Source organism: Anopheles arabiensis, chromosome 3 (assembly GCF_016920715.1).
Source record: "Anopheles arabiensis isolate DONGOLA chromosome 3, AaraD3, whole genome shotgun sequence".
Classification (NCBI taxonomy): domain Eukaryota; kingdom Metazoa; phylum Arthropoda; class Insecta; order Diptera; family Culicidae; genus Anopheles; species Anopheles arabiensis.
Genome location: NC_053518.1, coordinates 15,823,261 through 15,843,733, shown reverse-complemented (window position 1 = coordinate 15,843,733; position 20,473 = coordinate 15,823,261). Strand labels below are relative to the sequence as shown.

At 46.8% G+C, this 20,473-nt stretch overlaps 1 protein-coding gene across 1 annotated transcript; it reads left to right on the top strand.

The window, feature by feature from the left end:
• The first annotated feature begins 351 nt into the window (after positions 1-351).
• LOC120905171 lies at positions 352-19,544 on the top strand. The gene is made up of 10 exons (XM_040316020.1): positions 352-793; positions 5,719-6,140; positions 8,282-8,473; positions 8,561-9,657; positions 13,923-14,291; positions 16,693-16,897; positions 17,028-17,306; positions 17,415-17,606; positions 17,787-17,935; positions 18,075-19,544. Exons 2-10 carry the CDS (start codon positions 5,738-5,740, stop codon positions 19,029-19,031), a joined length of 3,843 nt encoding a protein of 1,280 aa, XP_040171954.1. The 5' UTR covers positions 352-793; positions 5,719-5,737; the 3' UTR covers positions 19,032-19,544.
• Positions 19,545-20,473: the final 929 nt, after the last annotated feature.

Here is a 20,473-nt window from a genome sequence, read left to right as displayed (position 1 = left end):
GCGCTGATGATCAGTCATGTGTTTGAGAGAGCATTTCACGCCTTAAATGCAGCGTTTGTTCAAGTGACAAATTGCAGCAACAAAAAAAAAAGTAGGGGGAGGTGGCAGAAAGAAAGCAAGAACGGCCAGGAAATGCACCAACCGTGGCTAATCTCATCTAACCGTTAGCCAAACAAATCCACACTCATCATCAACGTCGTCGTCGTTGTCCTGAAACGATTTGCACTTTTGCAAGTGTTTTCATGATGATGACACATACGTAGCAGAGCATTCACAGAGAAAGAGAGGCAGATAGGGAGACAGAGAGAGTACTTGTCCATCGCAGCTGATACCAGTGCCGCCGAACAGCACGCCAAGAGTGCGACGCGAGTGAGGACGGTTGCGCGATAGCAGAGTTATGGTGGTGGAGTGTGCGCGCATCAGACAGACCCGGCACCGCGGTACTAACTAGGCAGGACCGGCGACCGTTGCGAGCACAGTCTACGATCGGACAGGGACCCAAACGGAGGTAGGCCATCGCAGAGTGGACAACTCCTTTCCAGCTCGAAGTGCTACCCCCGCCACCGCGATACTAGAAGCTACAAATAGTGCCAGTGTATAAAAGCTTCCATTCCAGCAGTACTAAAAGTTAGTAAAGTCTGAAGTGTCTAAGTACACCAAGTAAAGTGAACCACGAAACAAACAAAAAACACTTAAAAGATAGCTGTGTAGAGTGTAGTAATACCCGAATCGCCTTGGTTTGGCGTGTTTAGTGACCAGTTTCGACCAGTGAATGCAGCAAACCCTTCTGAAGGTAGGTTTCAAGCCGCCAAAAAGCCCTTCAGTAACTAGTTTTGGAGTGAAACGGACTGCGCGGGCAAAACACAACCCGAGCAAAACAAAACCTGTTCACTTCTGGGGGGGTTTGGGAAGTGCATCGAGTTGCGGTGGGGTGTATGTGTCCGTGTCCGTGTCCGTGTGTGTGGTTGATCTTGAAATGCAAGCGCAAAGGCAACCCACTACTACTAACCGATCGGTGCTGGGCTAGGCTGCTTTGGTGGGATGATCACTGCATCGATCGAGCGACGTATTTTCTCCGCAATGTCACCTTCGTCAGACAACGGAACGCGGTGGCAAGCGGGGAGTGTATACACACTACTGGTGACTATTTAAATAAACTTGTCCGGGATTGATCGAAAAAGAGATGGCGAGGAGGTGATCTGGGGAATGTGTGGACATGCATTCATTCTAACAAATTGGCCCTCAGCCCAGCCGACCCAGCCCAGCCGACCCAGCCCAGCCGACCCAGCCCAGCCGCTCGGAGGGGGGAAAAGATATATTTTTGGCCTGTTGGAAGCATTCCATTCCAAACGTTGAAATCCCACATCCTTCTGAGCAGACACGAGCATCCGGTTCAATTTCGGAGACGCTCAATTAAAGGGGATCGGAATGAAATTACTTGAAGCGGCATGGGTAAATGAATGAACCAAAACATCACACCCTTTTGAAATTCACGATATCGTTCGTTTGTGTGTGTTATTGTTTTATCGTACTTTATCAACACTGGGACTTGTGCTGTACCTTCTCCGATAAGTGTCCGGGCGAGACGTACCAGAAGACGTGGAATACGCCTCAAATTGCAGGTGAGACGGGCATGCTGGCCCATTCTCCCATTACTCGTAACTTTAGCCCGGATTACTGTAGTGATGATCTCGTGATCCCATGCGCCCAACTCATGTACAGTGATGGCACCCTAAAGTCGGACATCTTAGATTTTCAAATATATTCAGAATTTGAGGCATTCGGAATAGTTCCTTGTCCGGAATAGTTCCGGAATAGTTGTTGATTAATAACACTTACACACTTATGCACATACTCAGCCACCTTCGCAAACTCGATCGAACTCGGGAACGATCGTAGCAATTGTCAAAATGGCATTAAATGGTGGTTTCCTTGGATGTGTAGTGCCATATTGTACGTATAACTGAGCAGGATACTCATGGAATAAATTAAAGCAACCGTTGTATCTAGGCAACGGCAACTATCGTTCCTATTCGATCGAGTTTGGGAAAGTGGCTGACTGTCTTCACACATCTATGCGGACTGTCTTCAACTATGATTCTGTCAAAAATCAGATATATCTTAAACAATCAATCAATATCTTAAACAATCTGGCAAACCATGTACAAAAGTCAAAAGGGTTAAATGAATGAAGTCCACTGAAGGTCGGACAGACATGAAGCTAGCTAATAATTGAGAATTTGATGCTGAAATGGGATAAATCTAGTTATTAGTCAATAATTTTAGTCAAAAGGCTGTATTGGTACTTCTTGTGCGAATAATGTAACCTATGTTAAGAGCATCAGTGCCACAAATTCCACTAGTTTATAAATGCTTTTTTGCACCAAAATACCAAAGTAGTAGCCTCATCGATATGTCAAGACGATATTCTGACACATTATTTAAGATAATATACAGAAAACAGTAAAATTAGCACACATTTCGTATAATGTATGAACAAAAATTGGGTGTCCGAGTTAAGCCGTTAATCACTGTATGAGATTAAGGATCACCCAAACGCTACTACCACAGTGGCTTGTCTTTTTCGCGACCTTGTGTGATCCATATCTTTCACGTGATCCACCCGTATCCACTAATTTACAGCACGCACTCAGAACCCGGTCCGTACCAGACAGACAGACACGCTTCGCCCATCCCCGGGGTTTGTCTTCCGAGATTTACGTTATTTTTCTGATTTATAACGTCAGCATGTTTGTTTGTGCTTTGCTTGGCATGGTTGAATGCTTTAATTTGATGTGGACGGGGCCTTACTTTTTCTTGCCTCTTCCGCTCCATTGTGGTGGGCGCTCTGTTTACGTTTCTGATCACAGGGACATCACACAGCTGGGCCTCAAGCCCGGGGGACGATGACACGGGAGAACTCATCCGCGACAAAACAAAGCAAAAGTATGAACAAAAAGAAGTACAAGAAGACCCCAGACATCACTCCCGAAATAGTAGATAAGTACTATTTCATAATGTTAACTAATGGCGTAAAAGGAAGCCACGGCAGAACCCGTAGCCGGCATTCTCCTGATAACAGCACCGAGCCCTGCCATTAGTGTACCTTTTTCCGTCCGGATCCTCTGTGTTCCGTGAGATGTTCCGTGTTCCTTATCCCGGTCGCGCCCAGCGCCGCCTTTTACGGCCTTGGCATTCACGCATCGCATCCCGCTAATCAATCGCACTGGAACGCGTCTTTGCCTTTTTTTTTTTTTTGGTTGGTTGGTCTGATGCGCATGCCAGTTCCAGAAACACGGTTTGTTTACGGTACAACACGCTTGCGCGTGGCAAAAAAGTCCTTCTCGAAAGTTCGACCTACGAAAGCGGCAAGGTTCTGGAAAGTTCTCCCCGTTGGGTTCCGGGAGAGTTCTAAGTCCGCGTCCTGGCGGCATAGGTGGAACGGATTAGAGAGAGTGAGAGAGAGAGAGAGAAAGAACTACGACGCACATGCATTCCGCGATCCCTCGAGGATGGGGCATTAGAACCGGCGAGAACAATGCTGGTGGAGATTACGGCGGACCGGTGATGTCTTTAACCTTTTGCAGCCACAGAAGCAGGATGCCTGATGGATTTTGCGTGTGGAAGCGGCGTGCGATGATTAAGCTATCAGGAAATACGACGTCATTTTTGACGCAATCTACCTTCTGGAAGGAATTCCTTCGGAACTGTTTCGAGACAGTGTACAGAGCCGTTAGGACCTGGAGAGCACTGGTATGAATCGTGTTCGGGGGGGATCTTTCTTCCAAGTAATAGAAGATCCTCTGTTCCCATGAAATTGCTGCGTGATCACGCTTGTTGATCTTGTATGTAAGTGCTCTCGATGCTTGTTTTAGCCCACCAGCCTTCTGGATGGGATTCCAGTCAACATTTTCGAAACAATCTAGTCGTAAGGAAATGAAGACCATCGGTCTTAACAATTTTTTGTAAGAGATCTTCCTTCCAGAAACAAAAAAACATCCCCTGTTTCCATGCAACTCCTACGTGAGTGCAAGATCACCTCGTTGATCTTTTGTACTGCGAACGCGCTTTTGTTCCCTTTTTTAGCCAGCCAATTAGTTAGGCCCATAAATTAACACACTGATAGAGGCAGCTGCTGATAGAGAGCAGGTTTCGGATCAGTTGGAAGAAATTTAGCTCAGCCAGCAAAGGCCGGCTGCAAACTGTCTGTAGAATTGACCGCTGAATCCTATCTGATGTACTACATACCCGGTGGTGCGCTACGGCAAACCTATCAGGTCATTATCACCACACGCGAAGACGCGGCCCCTGAGCTCAGCTGATGTTCAGCTGGTGTTGTAACAGGATCATCGGCCACGTTTTTGCCCTTTTGGGGGATTGTGGAGTCAGCCGCAAGCAGCATTTTGATGATTAGATGATGAAACACGATTGCATGTGTTACTGTAAATATAAACAAATATAAGATGAGGGGGCAACAGTTAACCAAAAAAAATTGAATAGTCCTCGAGACGAAGAGGGCACGAAGATCAATGTTTCAAAACGATGAAGAAACCATGAGGGAAGTGAGATTAAAAAGCTTTGCTTGGGGAATGTGGAATGCTTCTACGGTTCACATCACACACATACACACACAATCAGTGGGACGAATAATTGCATTTTAATCTACCTGGTAAGATAAGTGCTATCGATGTACCAAAGTCCAGAGAATCGAATGTCCGGAATTCCGCCGTCCACGTCATTTTGAAGTCTACGATGATCTGCGTTGAGTTCCGATAGGGAGTTTGGGAGAATTTATGGCTGGAATTTCTAGTTTTTTAAGCTCTTTGTATGAATACGTTTAAGCGTGCAGTCGCTTGAAACTCGTTTTAATGTGCATCCCATTCCTATTTGAAGAACCAAGTCCAACGCAGCAGTCCACCGCATGCGATCGTGCGCACATGCAAATGTTATTCCCTCTGCGCCTTCTCACGCTCTCCCGCTACGCTCCAGGATGCATTGCATCTCCATGTGCCCTGGTTAACTGCAATCGCAGCAGCGTCATATGCACTAAACGGCACTCACCATCATGCACGACCGCATGATGGGCACCTCATTAATGCCGATTGGCGTTGATTACCGTTCATCAACTGCGCACGGTAACAATCCATTATCGCCCCGCGGTGTTTTTTTGTGATTGCCGTACCCCACTGGGAACTTCAGATTGCCTTCAGCGACCACACCTCTCGAGCGCAGGCTGTGTGCTGTGCGAAGGATGTGTTTGCGGGCCCTTTGGTCGTTGCTAACTTTGCGCGCGTAGGTCCCCGGTCCCCGTTATCAGGACAGAGAATCGCGAGATTCCTACAACACCATCACCATCATCATCATCATCGCCAATCGCACCATACATTATCATTGGTTTGTTGATCGATTATTATTATTGTGTTATGTTATTGGTCACAACAGGGACAAGCCCTGCCGGGGGGTTATGCTGTCCCATACAAATCTCCCATTTGTTGTTTGTGCTTCATTCAGCATCGATCACCCATGGTTGATAACGCGATAAGGGGAGTCTTGGCCCCATCTTCCCTATTCCCATCAGGGAGGGTGGGATGAGGGACTTCGTTTAGATGACAGAAAACTCACACGGTCACAAACGTGGTGACGAAGCCAGTGCGTGAGCTGATGTAATCTTTCCCCCCGCATTATTCTTTGTTTTCAATGTGTGTTTTTTTTGCACAGTGACCCACAGAGCGAGATAATGGGCAACGGGACGAAAGCCACCCAGCAACGGCAGCCGGAAGAGGATCGGGCCGATCTAGCGTCCACTGTGGAGGAGGAGGAACGCGAGCAGCTGACCGCCCCCTCCAATCTGCACTACATTCAGCCGAGCTTCATTTCGCTCATAAGTGAAAAGCAATGGAAACCGGACGTGGAAAGGCAGCAGGACGTGCCGGTGTACGGAAGGACCACGATGGCCACGACGATACTGACGCAGGAAGCGCACACGAACGGGGCCCGCATGCAGCTGATCATGAGCATACTGGCGAACCTGACCGTACTGTCGTCCGGTATGGGGCTGGGATATTCGGCCATTACGCTGCACGCGCTTACCAGCGAGGACAATCCGATGCGTATGAACTCCAGCCAGGCATCATGGTTCGGTAAGCATGGTTTTCTTTTTTTGTTTTGTTTTGGGCGTCTTGATTGAAACAAATCAATTGCGTGGAGAAGAGCAAACGAATCAATTTTTGGCAATCGTTGAAGGACTTATTCATCAATCGCATTGTCAATTAAGCATTCTTGTCAATGTCCAAAAATATCGCAAGACCGAGTGAGCAGGATAGGCGTGTTTCGAGTTGTGGCATGATGGTTAATTGGATGACTTAGAAAGGGTTCCATCTCCACGAGTGAGGACATGAAACTCATAATTGTAACTCATTTTAAAGTAACAAAACATTTGTAGATATTTCAATGGTTTTTTTCACATCAGTTACATTGTACAACTGTACAACTCTTCAAGTCATAATTTGTATGGTTCTAGCACGTTAGTTATATTTGAACTGTTGATCTGCAAAATGATCATTGGTTGAGAGAGGCTCCTTTGGTTTGGTATGTTATACGATACAGGGGTTTTCATTTGATAGAACCCATGATAGGTTCCCATATATTTTTTTTGTGCGTTCCTACGAGTTTTTGGCCGTTTCCCAGAATTTTTTGGTCCAATTGTATTGATATCCAATCGGAAAATACCAATAAATTATGGGAACGAACCAAAAATCTACGGGATACGATCAAAAAATCGTGGGAACGCACCAAAAAATCATGGGAACTGACCAATAAATCGTTTGAAACCCTGTACACGATACAGGGTTTTTCATTTGATAGAACAAAAGTATCAACTATTATGACAAGCGTCGCAGATGTTAGCACAATTGTATCACTTGATATTACACAGCTGGTACGACGGTACTAGCGAACTAGATACTTCCGCAAGTATATACAGTGAACCCTCTCTTATTTGACACCTCTCCAATTTGAGAAACCTCTCTTATTTGAACATTTTGCACAGTCCCTTGATTTCCAGTACATTTTTGTTCCTCTAATTTGGAAAACCTCTGAAATCTGTGTTCCTCTTATTTGTGTATGGTGTTGCCATGGTTATTGAATGATGTATGCTCAAATTGGCAATCCTGTTCGCAGTTTCCTATAGCAACAGTTAAGGCTGCATACTAAATGTTCTGTCTCTTTCTTCTTTGGATTGACCTTTCATTCACTTTCCACCTCTGTAATTTGAAAACCCCTCTTATTCGACAGTCCCATCGCCTCTCAAATAAGAGAGGGTTCACTGTACTTTGTATTGTATTCTGTGATATTATATCATAGACACACAATATTGTATGTTCACTTTCTGGATATTCATGTTTCAAATTAAAATTTGAGAATTTGATTATATTTGTAACAAAAACAGGCTTAAATTGAAAGTTAAATACATTAACTGGCATGCAATACGATTTTATCAACAGATAAACATAATTTTTAATCAAATTTAACTCCTTTAATTTGATTAATTAACATTCCAGAAGTTTTCTAAGGAGTTGTGCTTTAAATTATCAGGGAATTACAATACAGATGATTAAAAGATAATTGGAATTTGATAGAAAAACATAGAAAAACAATGAAAAAAAAAAATAACCGAAACATCACAAAGTTAATTTTTAAACAATCTTTTATCTTTAACATAACAGAGACCGTAGTTCTTCTTATATTGAAACCAACACATCTAGAGCAATTAGCAATGTGCCAAACAAATAAATAAAAAAGACAACTAAGTAACAACTGGAGTAAATAATTAACCAATAAGGATAAATTTAAAAAAAGAAGTCAGATAGAAATAAAACTATTCAACGTGTTTGCAAAATATAGGAATAAATAGAAGATTAGATTGAAATAGTACAAGAGTCTATATACTGTATAGATGTATAGATATAAATGCGAAAATTAAAATCTAGGATATATACATTTCAATAAGCAAAACTGAAAAGAGTTCTTGTACACCAGAAAAGTAAAAATCCTAGGTTTTTTAGCAATTCCAAGCTGATAGTAGTTAAATACAAGTAAAAGCGTACACTTACTCACCCCGGTCGGGTCAATGGACAATGGAGACGTAGCGCACCGCAATAAAAGGAGAACGAATCCAACGTCTACCGGTGGTTAGATAAGATCATACGCAGCCGTTGCAAACAGTTTACCCAACAAGCTCTAACAAACAAACAACTTTCTTTACTTTACTCTCTCATTACAGCATCCATCAGCTCGTTCGCGTGCCCCCTGGGCGGGCTCGTTTCCGGGTACCTGCTGGATCGCATCGGGCGCAAGAAGACGCTCATGCTTATCAACGTACTCTCGATCGTGTCCTGGGCGCTGATCGCCGTCTGCAGCACGACCAACTTTGATCTGATGTACACCCAGATCTTGATCGCGCGTGTCATCATCGGTAAGTGGCGTGTAATTTCCCCCAGCCGGCTTTACTTCATTTTGTGACTAATCTGACGCTTCACCTCCTTCCTTCCCTTCCAAACAGGCATTGTCATCGGTTTGGTAAGCGCACCGGCCTCGATCTACTCGGCCGAAATCGCGACGCCGAAGATGCGCGGACGGCTAACCGTGCTAACGTCGCTCAGCATTGCCGTCGGCATCCTGCTCATCTACTCGATGGGCTACGCCGTGCCGGACGATTTCCGGCTGGTGGCCGGACTGGCGGCCGGCATCTGCGTACTGTCGCTCGCCCTGCTGCTCTTCATGCCCGAATCGCCCGCCTGGCTAATGTCGAAGGATCGCGAGGAGGAAGCGGAACGATCGCTCAAGAAGATCCGCGGCTACGGTGCGTACAGCCAGCGCATCCCCGAGGTGGAGAAGGAGCTGATGCGCATGCGCGACAACGTGCTCGCTCAGCGCCGTGCCGGGCAGGAAAGCTTCCTGCGCCTGCTGAAGCAACCGCAGGTGTACAAACCGCTCGGCATCATTATCGGCTTTTTCGGCTTCCAGCAGTTTTCCGGCATCTTCGTGATCGTGGTGTACGCGGCAAAGGTGTCCTCGGAAGCGAGCGTCTCGATGGACCCGTTCCTCTGCACGGTGCTGATCGGGATAACGCGCGTCGTCGCGACCATGCTGGTCGCGTACATCCTGGACACGCTCGGCCGCAAACCACCGTCCATCTTTTCCGGCGTCGGCATGCTGGTGTGCATGTTTGGGCTGGCACTGTGCAGCTACTTCCCACCGATCGAATCGCTCAACTGGATCCCGACCGTGCTGATCCTGACGTACATCTTTACCAGCACACTCGGCTTTCTGACCATGCCGTTCTCGATGCTGGCGGAGCTGTTCCCGCAAGCGGTGCGTGGGCCTGCCTCCGGTGTGACCGTGTTCTTCACCTACCTGATGTCGTTCTGCACGATCAAGCTCTACCCGACGATGGTGGAGCTGCTCGGCAGCGCGAACGTGTTCCTCATCTACGGTGCCGTCTCGCTTCTCGGCGTCCTGTACGTCATCTACATCGTGCCCGAGACGAAGGGCAAATCGTTGCAGGAGATTGAGGATTACTTCCGCGGCATGTCGCACGGTTCCACGCCCTCGCAGGAGGTGGAGGAGGACGAGGTGAGCAATCTGTCGTCGGAGAGCGTGTGAACGCCCGGGCGGCACGCGCGCCTTGCGAACGAGAACGCGTGCGAACGCGCTTTTGTTGACGCCAATTTAGAGGCCGGCTTACTGGCACGCCGCCACAGCGTGCGATGGCGGCGGCTTACGCAGATGCGTCCCCTTGCTGCTCCGGAGTTTCGCTTACCATTATTGGGTTCAATTGATGTCAATCAGTTGGAAGTACGCAACCGTGGTGACCATCCTTTGGCTGGTGGCGTTTGGAGTCAAGCGCCACACGCATAGACACTACCATACACACATACACCCTAATTTGGAAGGAATGCGCTGATTAGGTTTACTTGGAATGCGTCGTTGTGGTTAATCTTGCGCCAGGAGAAACGCACACACTCAGCAAAATAGCATAGCAGAAAGAGGCCGGGCGGTTTACTCGTTTGGCGGTTGGATTTCGAATTGAAACCGGCACTGCTGGGAATAGTAAGAGAAGTAGATCGTTAATATTAATTTAGCCCGCGCTCTGTGATCAACGATAGATCTGTGATCCGTCAAGGAAAACTTAAATGTCCACCTCTACCCCCTTAACCCTAGAAATAGTACTATGTGGTCAATAGTATCTCAACGCATACGTTTTTGATAGTTTAATATAGCATTAATAGTGTCCGATAAAGGAAATAGAAACACACAAACACACAAACATCCATATCTTGTCGACGGAATAGGACTGTTTAGTTCCCATCAACTCCTTTACCAGCATCACCGACCGAGTGTGTATGATTGAGATATAGAGAGCAAATAAAGAATGAGAAGATTAAAAAAAACCCTGTAACTCGTTTAATCGTTTAATTAGTACAATAAATTACCCAACCCAACCCAACCCGCAGGCAGCGTGCGTCTCGGGGAGCTAAGCTACTGAATTTATGCTCGCTAATTGTACCGAACCACACACGATAAGGCATTATTATCGTCGCTGACAAAGTGACGAGTGGTTTAATCACTGTGCCCTCCCCGATATGACCGTAATTATTGTAATTAGCCATATGCCATTTAATCTCCCGTCCCACCCATCCCTCTGTGATTGAGCCGCCTCCGATGAAGTATGAATGAAGTATAGTCTGGCTCACATTGGCAGTGTGCTACCGGCATCAACTTCAAACATTTTACACCGCAAAATATGCGTATTACGACATGACACAGGGAAAACAAAGCTTCCGTGTGTGTCTGTGAGGCACCGTGCTCCTGCTTCTCCGCTCCATAAATCCATCAAGTTCAAGGATGGTCAACATTAGCGGATCCCCGGGCGCAACTATGCTGCCCTGAGCGAACGCGCGTAGCACGTGCTTTAGGCGCCCGTTTGAATGTTTGTTTTGCCGCCAACCCTCGCCCGGGTGTCAAACACACGCACGCAATTCTGCCGTGCCGTCACTAACATTCATTCATCCGGGCACGGATGGTGATGATAGAGGGAACAGAGAGAAGAAGAAAAAAAAACCGCATACACACACTCACAGTTTTGCGCGCCCCGTTGCTGGTGATGGTGAGAACCGGGGATCGATCGTGTGTGTGTCCCCGCCGGCGCACGAAGCCACACACGGCCAGCTGCGGCCATTCGTGTGTGCGTTAGTGATGGGTAAATCCAACAAAAAATAGGAATAGCGTCCGAAAGACTGTGGCAAAATCGGGAGCGGTTCCGGAAGGTAGGTGCAATACATCAATCAAAGTCTATATAAAAGTCTATTTAATACAGCTATCGAGTCATCCAGAACATTTGATCAAAAAACGTGGGAAAGTTTTGACAGTTAGATGAAAAAGCTTCAATAGCTTCATCGTAGCATGCATTGAGGTTTTAGTTATGGTGCATGCTGTGGTCTGACTGCATTTTCGGTAATTTTTACAACGTTTGTTCATAATTTTGTACTTAAAAAAGTTGACGAATATAAAAAAAAATACAATTATAGTGCAATTATCGATTGTAACAAGATCAGTGCCCAAAATTGGGACCAAATCATGTGCAGCTAAAGAGATTCGTGATTGTGGTCTTTTTTAAGTAATGAATTACTGAAAGAAAACTACTCAATGACAATGACATGAGAAAGAAAAGTAGAGTTACACTAGGTTTTGTGCAGAAAATGCACAATTGGCCCTAAAAAGTGTTTGGTTGTGTGGAATCGTTTGTGAACACTCTTTTAGCTTTGAAAATGGTGGACCAAAATCGAGCTATACATCGACTTCTGTATTTAATAGACTTTGTTATGCAACACTCAAGTTACGCGAATTTTTAGTTTTGACAGTTCATACGTCAAATTGGTACAATTTCCTCGAACAATTGCCAAATTCTAAATAAACTGCAGTTTTGCTAAAAGTTTGAAATCGCTGTATACAGGTAGTCTCCGAGATACATAGTACCTCTTATACGCGGTTTTGAAGATATGCGGTTTTCTAAATTTGACAGTTCTTCGAGCAAATTGTACTGATTTCACACATCAATTGTCAAACATCAGTCAAAATAATATCTAATAATTAATTAATTAATTAATTAATTAATTAATTAATTCATATCTAATAATTAATCACGAGATTCGACTTACGCGGAAATTCGAGTTACGAGTTACGCGAATGTCCCTGGAACGCATTATTCGCGTAACTCGGGGTTAAAGACTGTATTAAATTGTATTACTTACACCGCTTATGTTTGAAGTGCTTCAGAAAACTACCCGTGTCCGGTCGGCCCCGAATGGCTCCTACGGCTCCGACGACTCCTGCTGCCGACTAGCGGTTCCGTACGGTTCCGGACAGTTCTCAACGGCTCCGAGTGGAATCGTCGATTTGATTTAGCCGGAATCGGAGCCGGAGTACCAATGCTCGGAAGCGATTCCAGATAACCCATCACTATAGTGTGCGTTTCGGTGCTTCGGGAATCGAGTGCGCGACCGAGCGCGCGCACAACACACGCGGATGATAATGCCGCGTATTTAGTCTAGCCGGATGATGCGAACGAACTTTAGTGTTTGATCGCTCCCCGTGTAGGGCACGCACGCAACCGAGATAGTGAGCCGAGCAGTTGCCAAATCGCCGAACTGACCGTCGCGTGGTTCGAAATCAACGCAGAAAGTTTTTTGCGTGCTGTGTCCCTCTCTCTCTCTCTCTCAAAGCGTAAGTGTAACCCGGTGTGCGGGCTCAAGAAGGGGGTGAGATGGTTGGGGGTTCGGTGTGGTGTTAAGTACTTCTGCTCACTGTTTTGATAAACCTCCGCACAATGCGTTGCCCCAGAGAGTGTTGTACCCGATGTGCAAAATCCGCCTTCGCTTTCGGCGCAAGGCGACAAGAACGAGACGAGCTCGCGAAAACTTCGAACCTGGCAACAGGAAGAAAAAAAAAACGAAAAAAAGACAACATCGATACAGAAACAGAGATTTAGTATGTAAAATCTAATGTAAAAAATGTTAATCGTTGTAAAAGAAAAACAGCAACCGAATCGCAAGTGCTGTTTGACCGTCCCGGTTATTAATAGCAGATGCGCATCCGCCAGTGTCACCATAAGAATGTTCGGCCGGTCGCCCGTAGTTTCGGTCAAGGGCAACTCGATCGTGTGTATTTCGTGGGTCCCTCAATCTTGTTTCGGAAAATGTCTGTGCATTTCAGCACTTTGGCGAGTGAATTTTTTGAAGCCAGTCAGGGAAGCAACCGCGCGGGAACAAACGGGAAATATAAAAGTGAAAGTGATGCATTAGCCAAAACCAAAAAAAGGAAGTTAAAAACGTGTTAACAATTTCTCGCCCAGCCCGTTGGGTAGACGATTTCGCTTTCCGGCGTGTCTAGTAGCCGTTGGAAGGTTGTTGGACATTTCTTCGATCGCTTTCAGGGAAAAGGGGTTCTTTGCCATAAAACACATCTGCTGTCAATTAGAAAATTATTAGATTGCCCCCTAAAAACAGTGATATCCAGAGAGAGAAGAACCTCAAAAAATGAATCCAACCAAACCGAAACCTGAGACGCAACCGGTGGAAGAGTGGAACAAACGGCTTCAAGGATATCCACCGATGAAGGGATCTCTGAACCAACTAATTGTGAACTATTGCATCGGTGCGGGTTTCAAAGAGGCGGCTGAGAAATTCATCCAAGAATCCAACACCACACCAACGGTAAATGAGTGTTCGATAGGCTTCCGCTCCCGGATAATCGAAACCATCCGACAAGGCAACGCACTGGAAGCAATGGATTTGGTGGACAGTTTCGCACCAGGATTGGCGGAAAGTGACCGTTGGATGTTGTTCCGCCTTCAACAACTCCAGCTGATCGAGCTGATACGGGCTGGTTCGGTCGAAGATGCGCTCCACTACGCACAAACGGTGCGATGGGAATGTCCAGGACGTACGCAGCAAGTGGCCAGTGAGATTGAGCGCACCATGGCACTACTGTTGATGGTGCCACAGACTCGTAATACGGACTCATCAAGTTCGTTTAGTACGTTACTGGAGCAGCAGCATCGAGATCAGGTCGCACGAACAGTCAACGAGGCACTACTGCTCTGGGACAACCGGGAACTGCCCTCCGCACGGATGGAACATCTCTTCAAGCTGATACTATGGGCACAGGCCGAACTGGAGAGGAAGATGGTTCAGTTCAGCAAGCTGAAAAATATGGCCGAAGCTACATTTGAGGTAGAATAAAGTCAAAGAATGGACGAACAGGGCCCGCTGAGAGCTGATCCTCACAATCATCGGCGACGACCTGCTAATGATAGTGGAGCACAACCCCAAACCCCAGCACGCCCTGAGCTAATGACGTAAGAGCAGCAAAATGTGGATGATGATGATGAGTGGTTTTGTTATCAACAATGTTCGAAAAAAGAAGAGCAAAAAAAAGCCGGATGCCGGAGAAGAATAGAGCGGGAAAAGTGGCACTTTTTGTTTGTCTGTTACACATTCGGGCTTAATTCTAGTGCTAAAGAACTTTGCTCCAACTTCATCGTTTATATAGCAAGTACTCAGCAAGAACTCAGATAAAATGAGGTGAGGGTTGGGTACACTTGACGCCTCAACAATTGTCTCATTTTGAGGCCAATCATCTCTAACCAATCGATTAAGAAAAAAAAAAAGAGTCGGCCCAATGAAGGTTAAACCGGCTGCCCACTTCAGGCTTTGCAGAGGACCGAAGCTAATAACGGTTGTCTCCTACTACCGCTCCCGCCGCCGCAGCTCATAAAACGTAATTGATTCGCATTCGTACACAGAGCTGGCCCTGTCTTCTTGTTGTTGTTGCGGCATTAGATTGGGTCAACAGCATGGAGTGACCTTCGGGTGGACAACTGTGACGCGTTACACGGTACCGGTTCGTTGGATGGTAGTCGTACATACAAGACCCCGTTCTGTAGGGGACTGCTTATGCGGAGAGCTCCTCCAGTGCTCCTCAACTTCCACTAACGGCTCCAGGAAAGGGACCTGCTCCTGTACCGTTATTAATTGGCTCATAATTTTGAAGGGTTTTCAGCACCAACGCGTCGGGTTGGTTCACCCACGTGACTAAACGTGTTAAACAATAATGGCGCCACAGCAGCGTTTTGCAGAAGTTGATCATAATTCATCTTAGCAGCCTGGGTAGAAGAGGGTTTTTGTTTGTCGCGTCCTCCGCTCCGTCCACTATTAAGCGCCACCTGTTTGCGTAAATCTTTCCCTTCAACTGCTTGTGCTGGGTGGTATTACGTAGCAATTACGTTTTGCGTACGGAAAATTCTAGTTTGTTGAAATAGCTTTAAAAATCAAAAATTACCAAATAAACCGTTGATTATTTTTAAACTTCAAAATGCTGATGTATTCAAATATCGCTCGACCAACGGCAATATCGTTCGATTTGAAAAAGCGGCCCCAATGCGGTTCTGGCCGCTGCAAACTCCACCAAGCACCAAGCGGCTGTCAAAACCGTACGCCGTGTGACCTTCTTTTTCTTTTTTTCTTTTTTGTTGTTCAAATCCGCCAATTCGCGGTTACGTTTTGCTTTCTCTGCGCATGCTTCGCGCAACTGACGGTTCTCGGGGAGCGCGCGCAAAACGCAAAAAGAAGCGAACGAAACCTTCCGGAACATACAACATCACCGTGCGGGGTATTATTGGTAAACATTTATGCTCGTACTTGCGTGTGTTTGAGTGTGTGTGAGTCGATTTCGGTGCTTTTGTTGACAGCTGATCATCCTCAGTAGGCCCTGCCGCCGGCGGCTGACTCATCAGGAGCAGAGTAAACGTGACACGAAAATTAACAAAAAAGACGTGTTAAATCTATCACAAATTAGCGGACGGGGAAAAATAGATCCACCGATCGTATTTTGCGCCGACCGTGTATGTGTGTGTCTGTTGCTGGAAACCAGCCAAGCCTGAACGGAGCAATAAACACATTGCCAAGCCTCAAGCCCCGCGCCAGCAGCCTGGGTGGTAAGTTTGCGGTTCCCGTGTACGCGGGGCTTTGCATGGGGCGGAACAACAATGTTTACGGACACGCACAAATACGGCCGACGTGTGCAAAACAAGCCCCCGTTCGACCCATTCGGCAACCAGCCCCCTCCCGCAGAGCTCATTGATTGAGGTCAATTATTTTCAAAGGCAACTCAGCAAGCCGCACAGGCCCACCGGTAGGAGGTTCTTGCGGGAGGCAAAGATATTCACCGCAGCAGCAATCAAAACCCTCGATACCGGTTCCAACTGGAACGTGTGCCGTCCCGAAGCGGACAGCGTGATTAACGAAAAGTCTCCCCTCCAAGGTCCAAGGTGCCCTAATCTTGCGCGAAATAGCGTAGCAGCGAAGAAGATGGACGAAGAGACGAGAATGCGCCGTATCTTGCGCTTGTTGATTGGCAAACAGCACAACGAGACAAGTGTGCTCCAGTGGCAAGCGCTTCTTCTGCTCAAATATCATTCCCGCGGGACCGGTTTCGTCAATATATTCGCGCAATTTATGGTGGCGATTTTTATCGCCTTTGATTTTGAGGAAAAGTAACAACCCAAGCGAAATGCTTCCCTTTCGAACAGCGCCCCAAAACGGATCGCACGAATTATGCTGCGTCCAGCTTTAATCGCTCTACCTCGCAGATTGGAATAATCGGTTCATTAAAAAAAACACACACACACAAACGAACCCTCAGTGTGGCAGGGCACACAGCATCACTTTTGCCTTATTCGCGTTCGGTGTTTCGTGGTGTTCGGTGGAGTTTTGTTCCGATGTGCTAAAAACAAGAGCCAGGGCCGTGTGCTTCTTAAACCGTCACAAGCAAACAACAGGTAGCAAGCCCCGGTATCGGTACTAGCCATCTTGTAACCACCCTAGCAACCGCACACTACGTACGAATTCGCGTTTCAAAAATATTCTTCACCTAATCGGTCTGTTTTTCTTCTTCCTCCATCTACCCAGGACATCATACACACCACACCATGAGCGGCAAAGATACGGCCGAGGTGGAGGCCGCCCTGACCGGAAAGCAGCCGCAATCGCCCTCGAAAAGCCCCACGCATGCCGTCCTGACGCAGCTGACGCGCCGTGCCGCCATCGTGCAGATCGTGACGGCCGTCGTCGCCAACATTACGATCATCTCGTCCGGCATGGGCATCGGCTTCCCGTCCATCGCCATGATCGAGCTAACGAACTCGACCACCTCGGTGGTGCTGACGGAATCGGACGCCACGTGGTTCGGTAGGTGTACGCGGGAGCACGTGCTTTCTTCTGGAAGCGCTTGGAAGGCTCAACCAATTTACACTTTTTGTTGCGTTTCTATTCTTTTTGAAAAAAAAAAAAACACAGCATCCATCACGTCGATTATGTGCCCGTTCGGGGGGCTGCTTTCCGGCTACCTGCTCGACAAGGTCGGGCGCAAAAAAACGCTCTACTTTATCAACATCATATCGATCGTTTCCTGGGCCATCATGTCGTTCGCGAGCCGCACCGATAGTGCGACCCTCTTTATCCAGCTAATCGTGGCCCGTATAATTATAGGTACGTACCTTTGTGTGTGTCACAACCGTCGGCAGTTTTATCTGTTTTTTTTTTTTTTGCCGTCCGTCGCAGTATCTATTGCCTCTTGACACCCCAAAAAAAACATAATGGCCATCACTAATGATACGGTGTTTTTGTTGTTGTTGTTTGCCTCTTCTTCCCCCTACCCCAATCGGACAGGCATTGCGATAGGCTTATCTAGCACTCCAGCATCGGTGTACGCGGCCGAGGTCGCCCATCCAAATCTTCGCGGACGACTCACGCTGCTGACCGCCTTCTGTACCGCGATCGGCATGCTTAGTATCTACACGCTCGGCTATGTGTTCAAGGTAGGTGAGGGGTGGCGGTGTACGACGCCAATCGAGCTTATCAGCCCGCTCGGAATTGATTGAGAACCGCACCGGGCACAATAGCAATGCAATTGTTCACTAATCCCTCTCTTGTGCATTCCCGTGTACCGTTTGCCAGAATGATTGGCGGTTCGTCTGTATGATCTGTGGCATCTTTACCGTCGTGTCGCTGCTCACCGTCATACCGCTGCCCGAGTCCCCGAGCTGGCTGGTGAGCAAGAAGCGCATGCCGAAGGCGGAACGCTGCCTCAAGGTGGTGCGCGCCATCAAGGAGGAGAATCATCCGGAGATACGGGCCGAGCTGGAGGCGCTCGAGGACAACATTGCCCGGTTCCGGTCGGCGCAGGATGGCAAAAAGTCGAAGCTCGATCAGCTGAAGAAGCCGGAAGTGTACAAACCGCTCGCGATCATGTGCACGTTCTTCTTTTTCCAGCAGTTTACCGGCATCTTTGTCATTATCGTGTACGCGGCCAGCTTCTCGATCGAGGCGGGCGTTGCGATCGACCCGTTCCTGAGCGCGGTGTTTGTGGGGCTGACGCGTGTCGTCACCACCGTGCTGATGTCGTTCATTTCGGACAAGTTCGGTCGCCGACCGCCGGCCCTGTTCTCCGGGTTCGGAATGGCGACGTGCATGTTCGGGCTGGCGGTCTGTGCCATCCATCCGGTGAAGGGAACGTCGCTTAGCTGGATCCCGACCGTGCTGCTGGTGGCGTTCATCTTCACTGCGACGCTTGGCTTCCTTACGCTACCCTTCTCGATGAATGCGGAAGTGTATCCGACCAAGATTCGTGGCTTTGCGTCCGGGCTGACGATCTTCTTCGGCTACACCATGTCGTTCATCATCCTCAAGATCTACCCCTCGCTGGTGGAAACGGTCGGTAACTCGAACGTGTTCATCCTGTTCGGCTGCCTGTCCATGCTCGGCATTGCGTTCGTGTACTTCTTCCTGCCGGAAACAAAGGGCCGCACGCTGGAAGACATTGAAAGCCATTTCCGGGGCAAAAAGCACTCGTCACCGGACAGCAAGCAGGAAGTGGAGATGAAAACGATGCTGAAAGCGAACGAAGCTGCCTAAGGGTCGTTTTGCATTGAAATGGGGAAGGTGCGGAACTGGCAACTGCCGAACATCTCCCCACCGAACCAAACACTTCTTCTAAAAAGCAAAACACACACAAAATGAACAACTCAATGGAACCATGAACTGTGATAAGGCACCGGTACATTAAAGATTATGTGCGATTTGTTTCCTTTTTTCGCTTTTAATTGTTGAACAAAAAAAAAGGCGACACGCATTTCACTTATGAAGCTCCACCACCACCTGCCGGTGTAGCTGCTGCCGGTCGAATTAAAACGGGGCACGTTAGTTGGGGGAAGGGGGGGAGGCGTGATAAAGAGGTATATCAACGAGACCACACCACACCACACTGCCTGCGAAACCCTCTGCGGTACTCCAAACCATTCTAAAGACGACAACGGGAGGTTTACTTACTATATCTACAACAAAACAAAACAAAACCGAGTGGGAAACAAAATATATGCAATCCATCCCAGTTTACAAAGATAAAGAAAATTCGAATCTATCACAAAACTGTGACCGTTTGTTTGGGTGTTTTTTTTTTTTTTTGCGTAATCTAATCTATCTTTTAAATGGTAATTGAATATTGATAAATTTTCATGCTTATCTAAATACATCGCCCGCACGTGTTAGCAGGGTAAGTAAAGGTTGTTTAGTTATTTTTCCCCCCATCGGGGTGTTACTATTAACAGCAAATCACTTTCGAAAGTGCACATAATTATTCACCGCCTCCAAGATGTTTTTCAACAGCTGTCAAATGATGTATTTGCATCAAAAAAGAATTTAAATTCTTAAACATGATTTTCAACATACCACAAAGAACTGTGTCAAACTCAATCCAGCTTGAGCCGTGTTGAAAATCATGCTGAAGAAATTAAAAATTATGACGATGGAAATGAAATATCAGATTGATGTGGATTAGCAACTTGCACATGGTGAATGGCAACGTTTACATTCGAAACTGACTTGGAAAACCCTGTAACGCCGTTTACATTAGAAACTGACCCGAAACACAGTGAAATAATTTTTAATTTCTTCAGCATGATTTTCAACACTTAAATTGTCCACGAATGATGCGATCATACCGGCAAACCTCGGTGAAAAAACGATGGCAGCAGCCCGCTGAAGTGTTGAAAATCATGCTTAAGAAATTAAAAAATATTATGAAGGAAATTAAATGAGAGATCGACGTGGAATAACATCTTGCACGTTGGTGAATAACAACGTTTATATTCGAAACTGACTTGGAAAACCCTGTGTTGGAGTATGCATTTCTCTTCCATTTTGACCATTTTCAACTTGTTAGGAAAGTTGTATATTTAGCTTATTAATTAAGGGAATATTGAAATGGTCATATAAGCAGGAATTTGTATCTCTTTTAATGGTTATATACACTCCAATTTATAATCTGCTTATCAGAATTTTCACTCTACTTGCGAAAG

Coding starts and splice junctions, on each gene's coding strand:
- LOC120905171 (XM_040316020.1), top strand. CDS start 5,738: ATGGGCAACGGGACGAAAGCCACCCAGCAACGGCAGCCGGAAGAGGAT. Junction 14,292..16,692: donor TGGCCGAAGCTACATTTGAG/GTAGAATAAAGT, acceptor GTCCAGCTTTAA/TCGCTCTACCTCGCAGATTG. Junction 17,936..18,074: donor CGCTCGGCTATGTGTTCAAG/GTAGGTGAGGGG, acceptor ACCGTTTGCCAG/AATGATTGGCGGTTCGTCTG.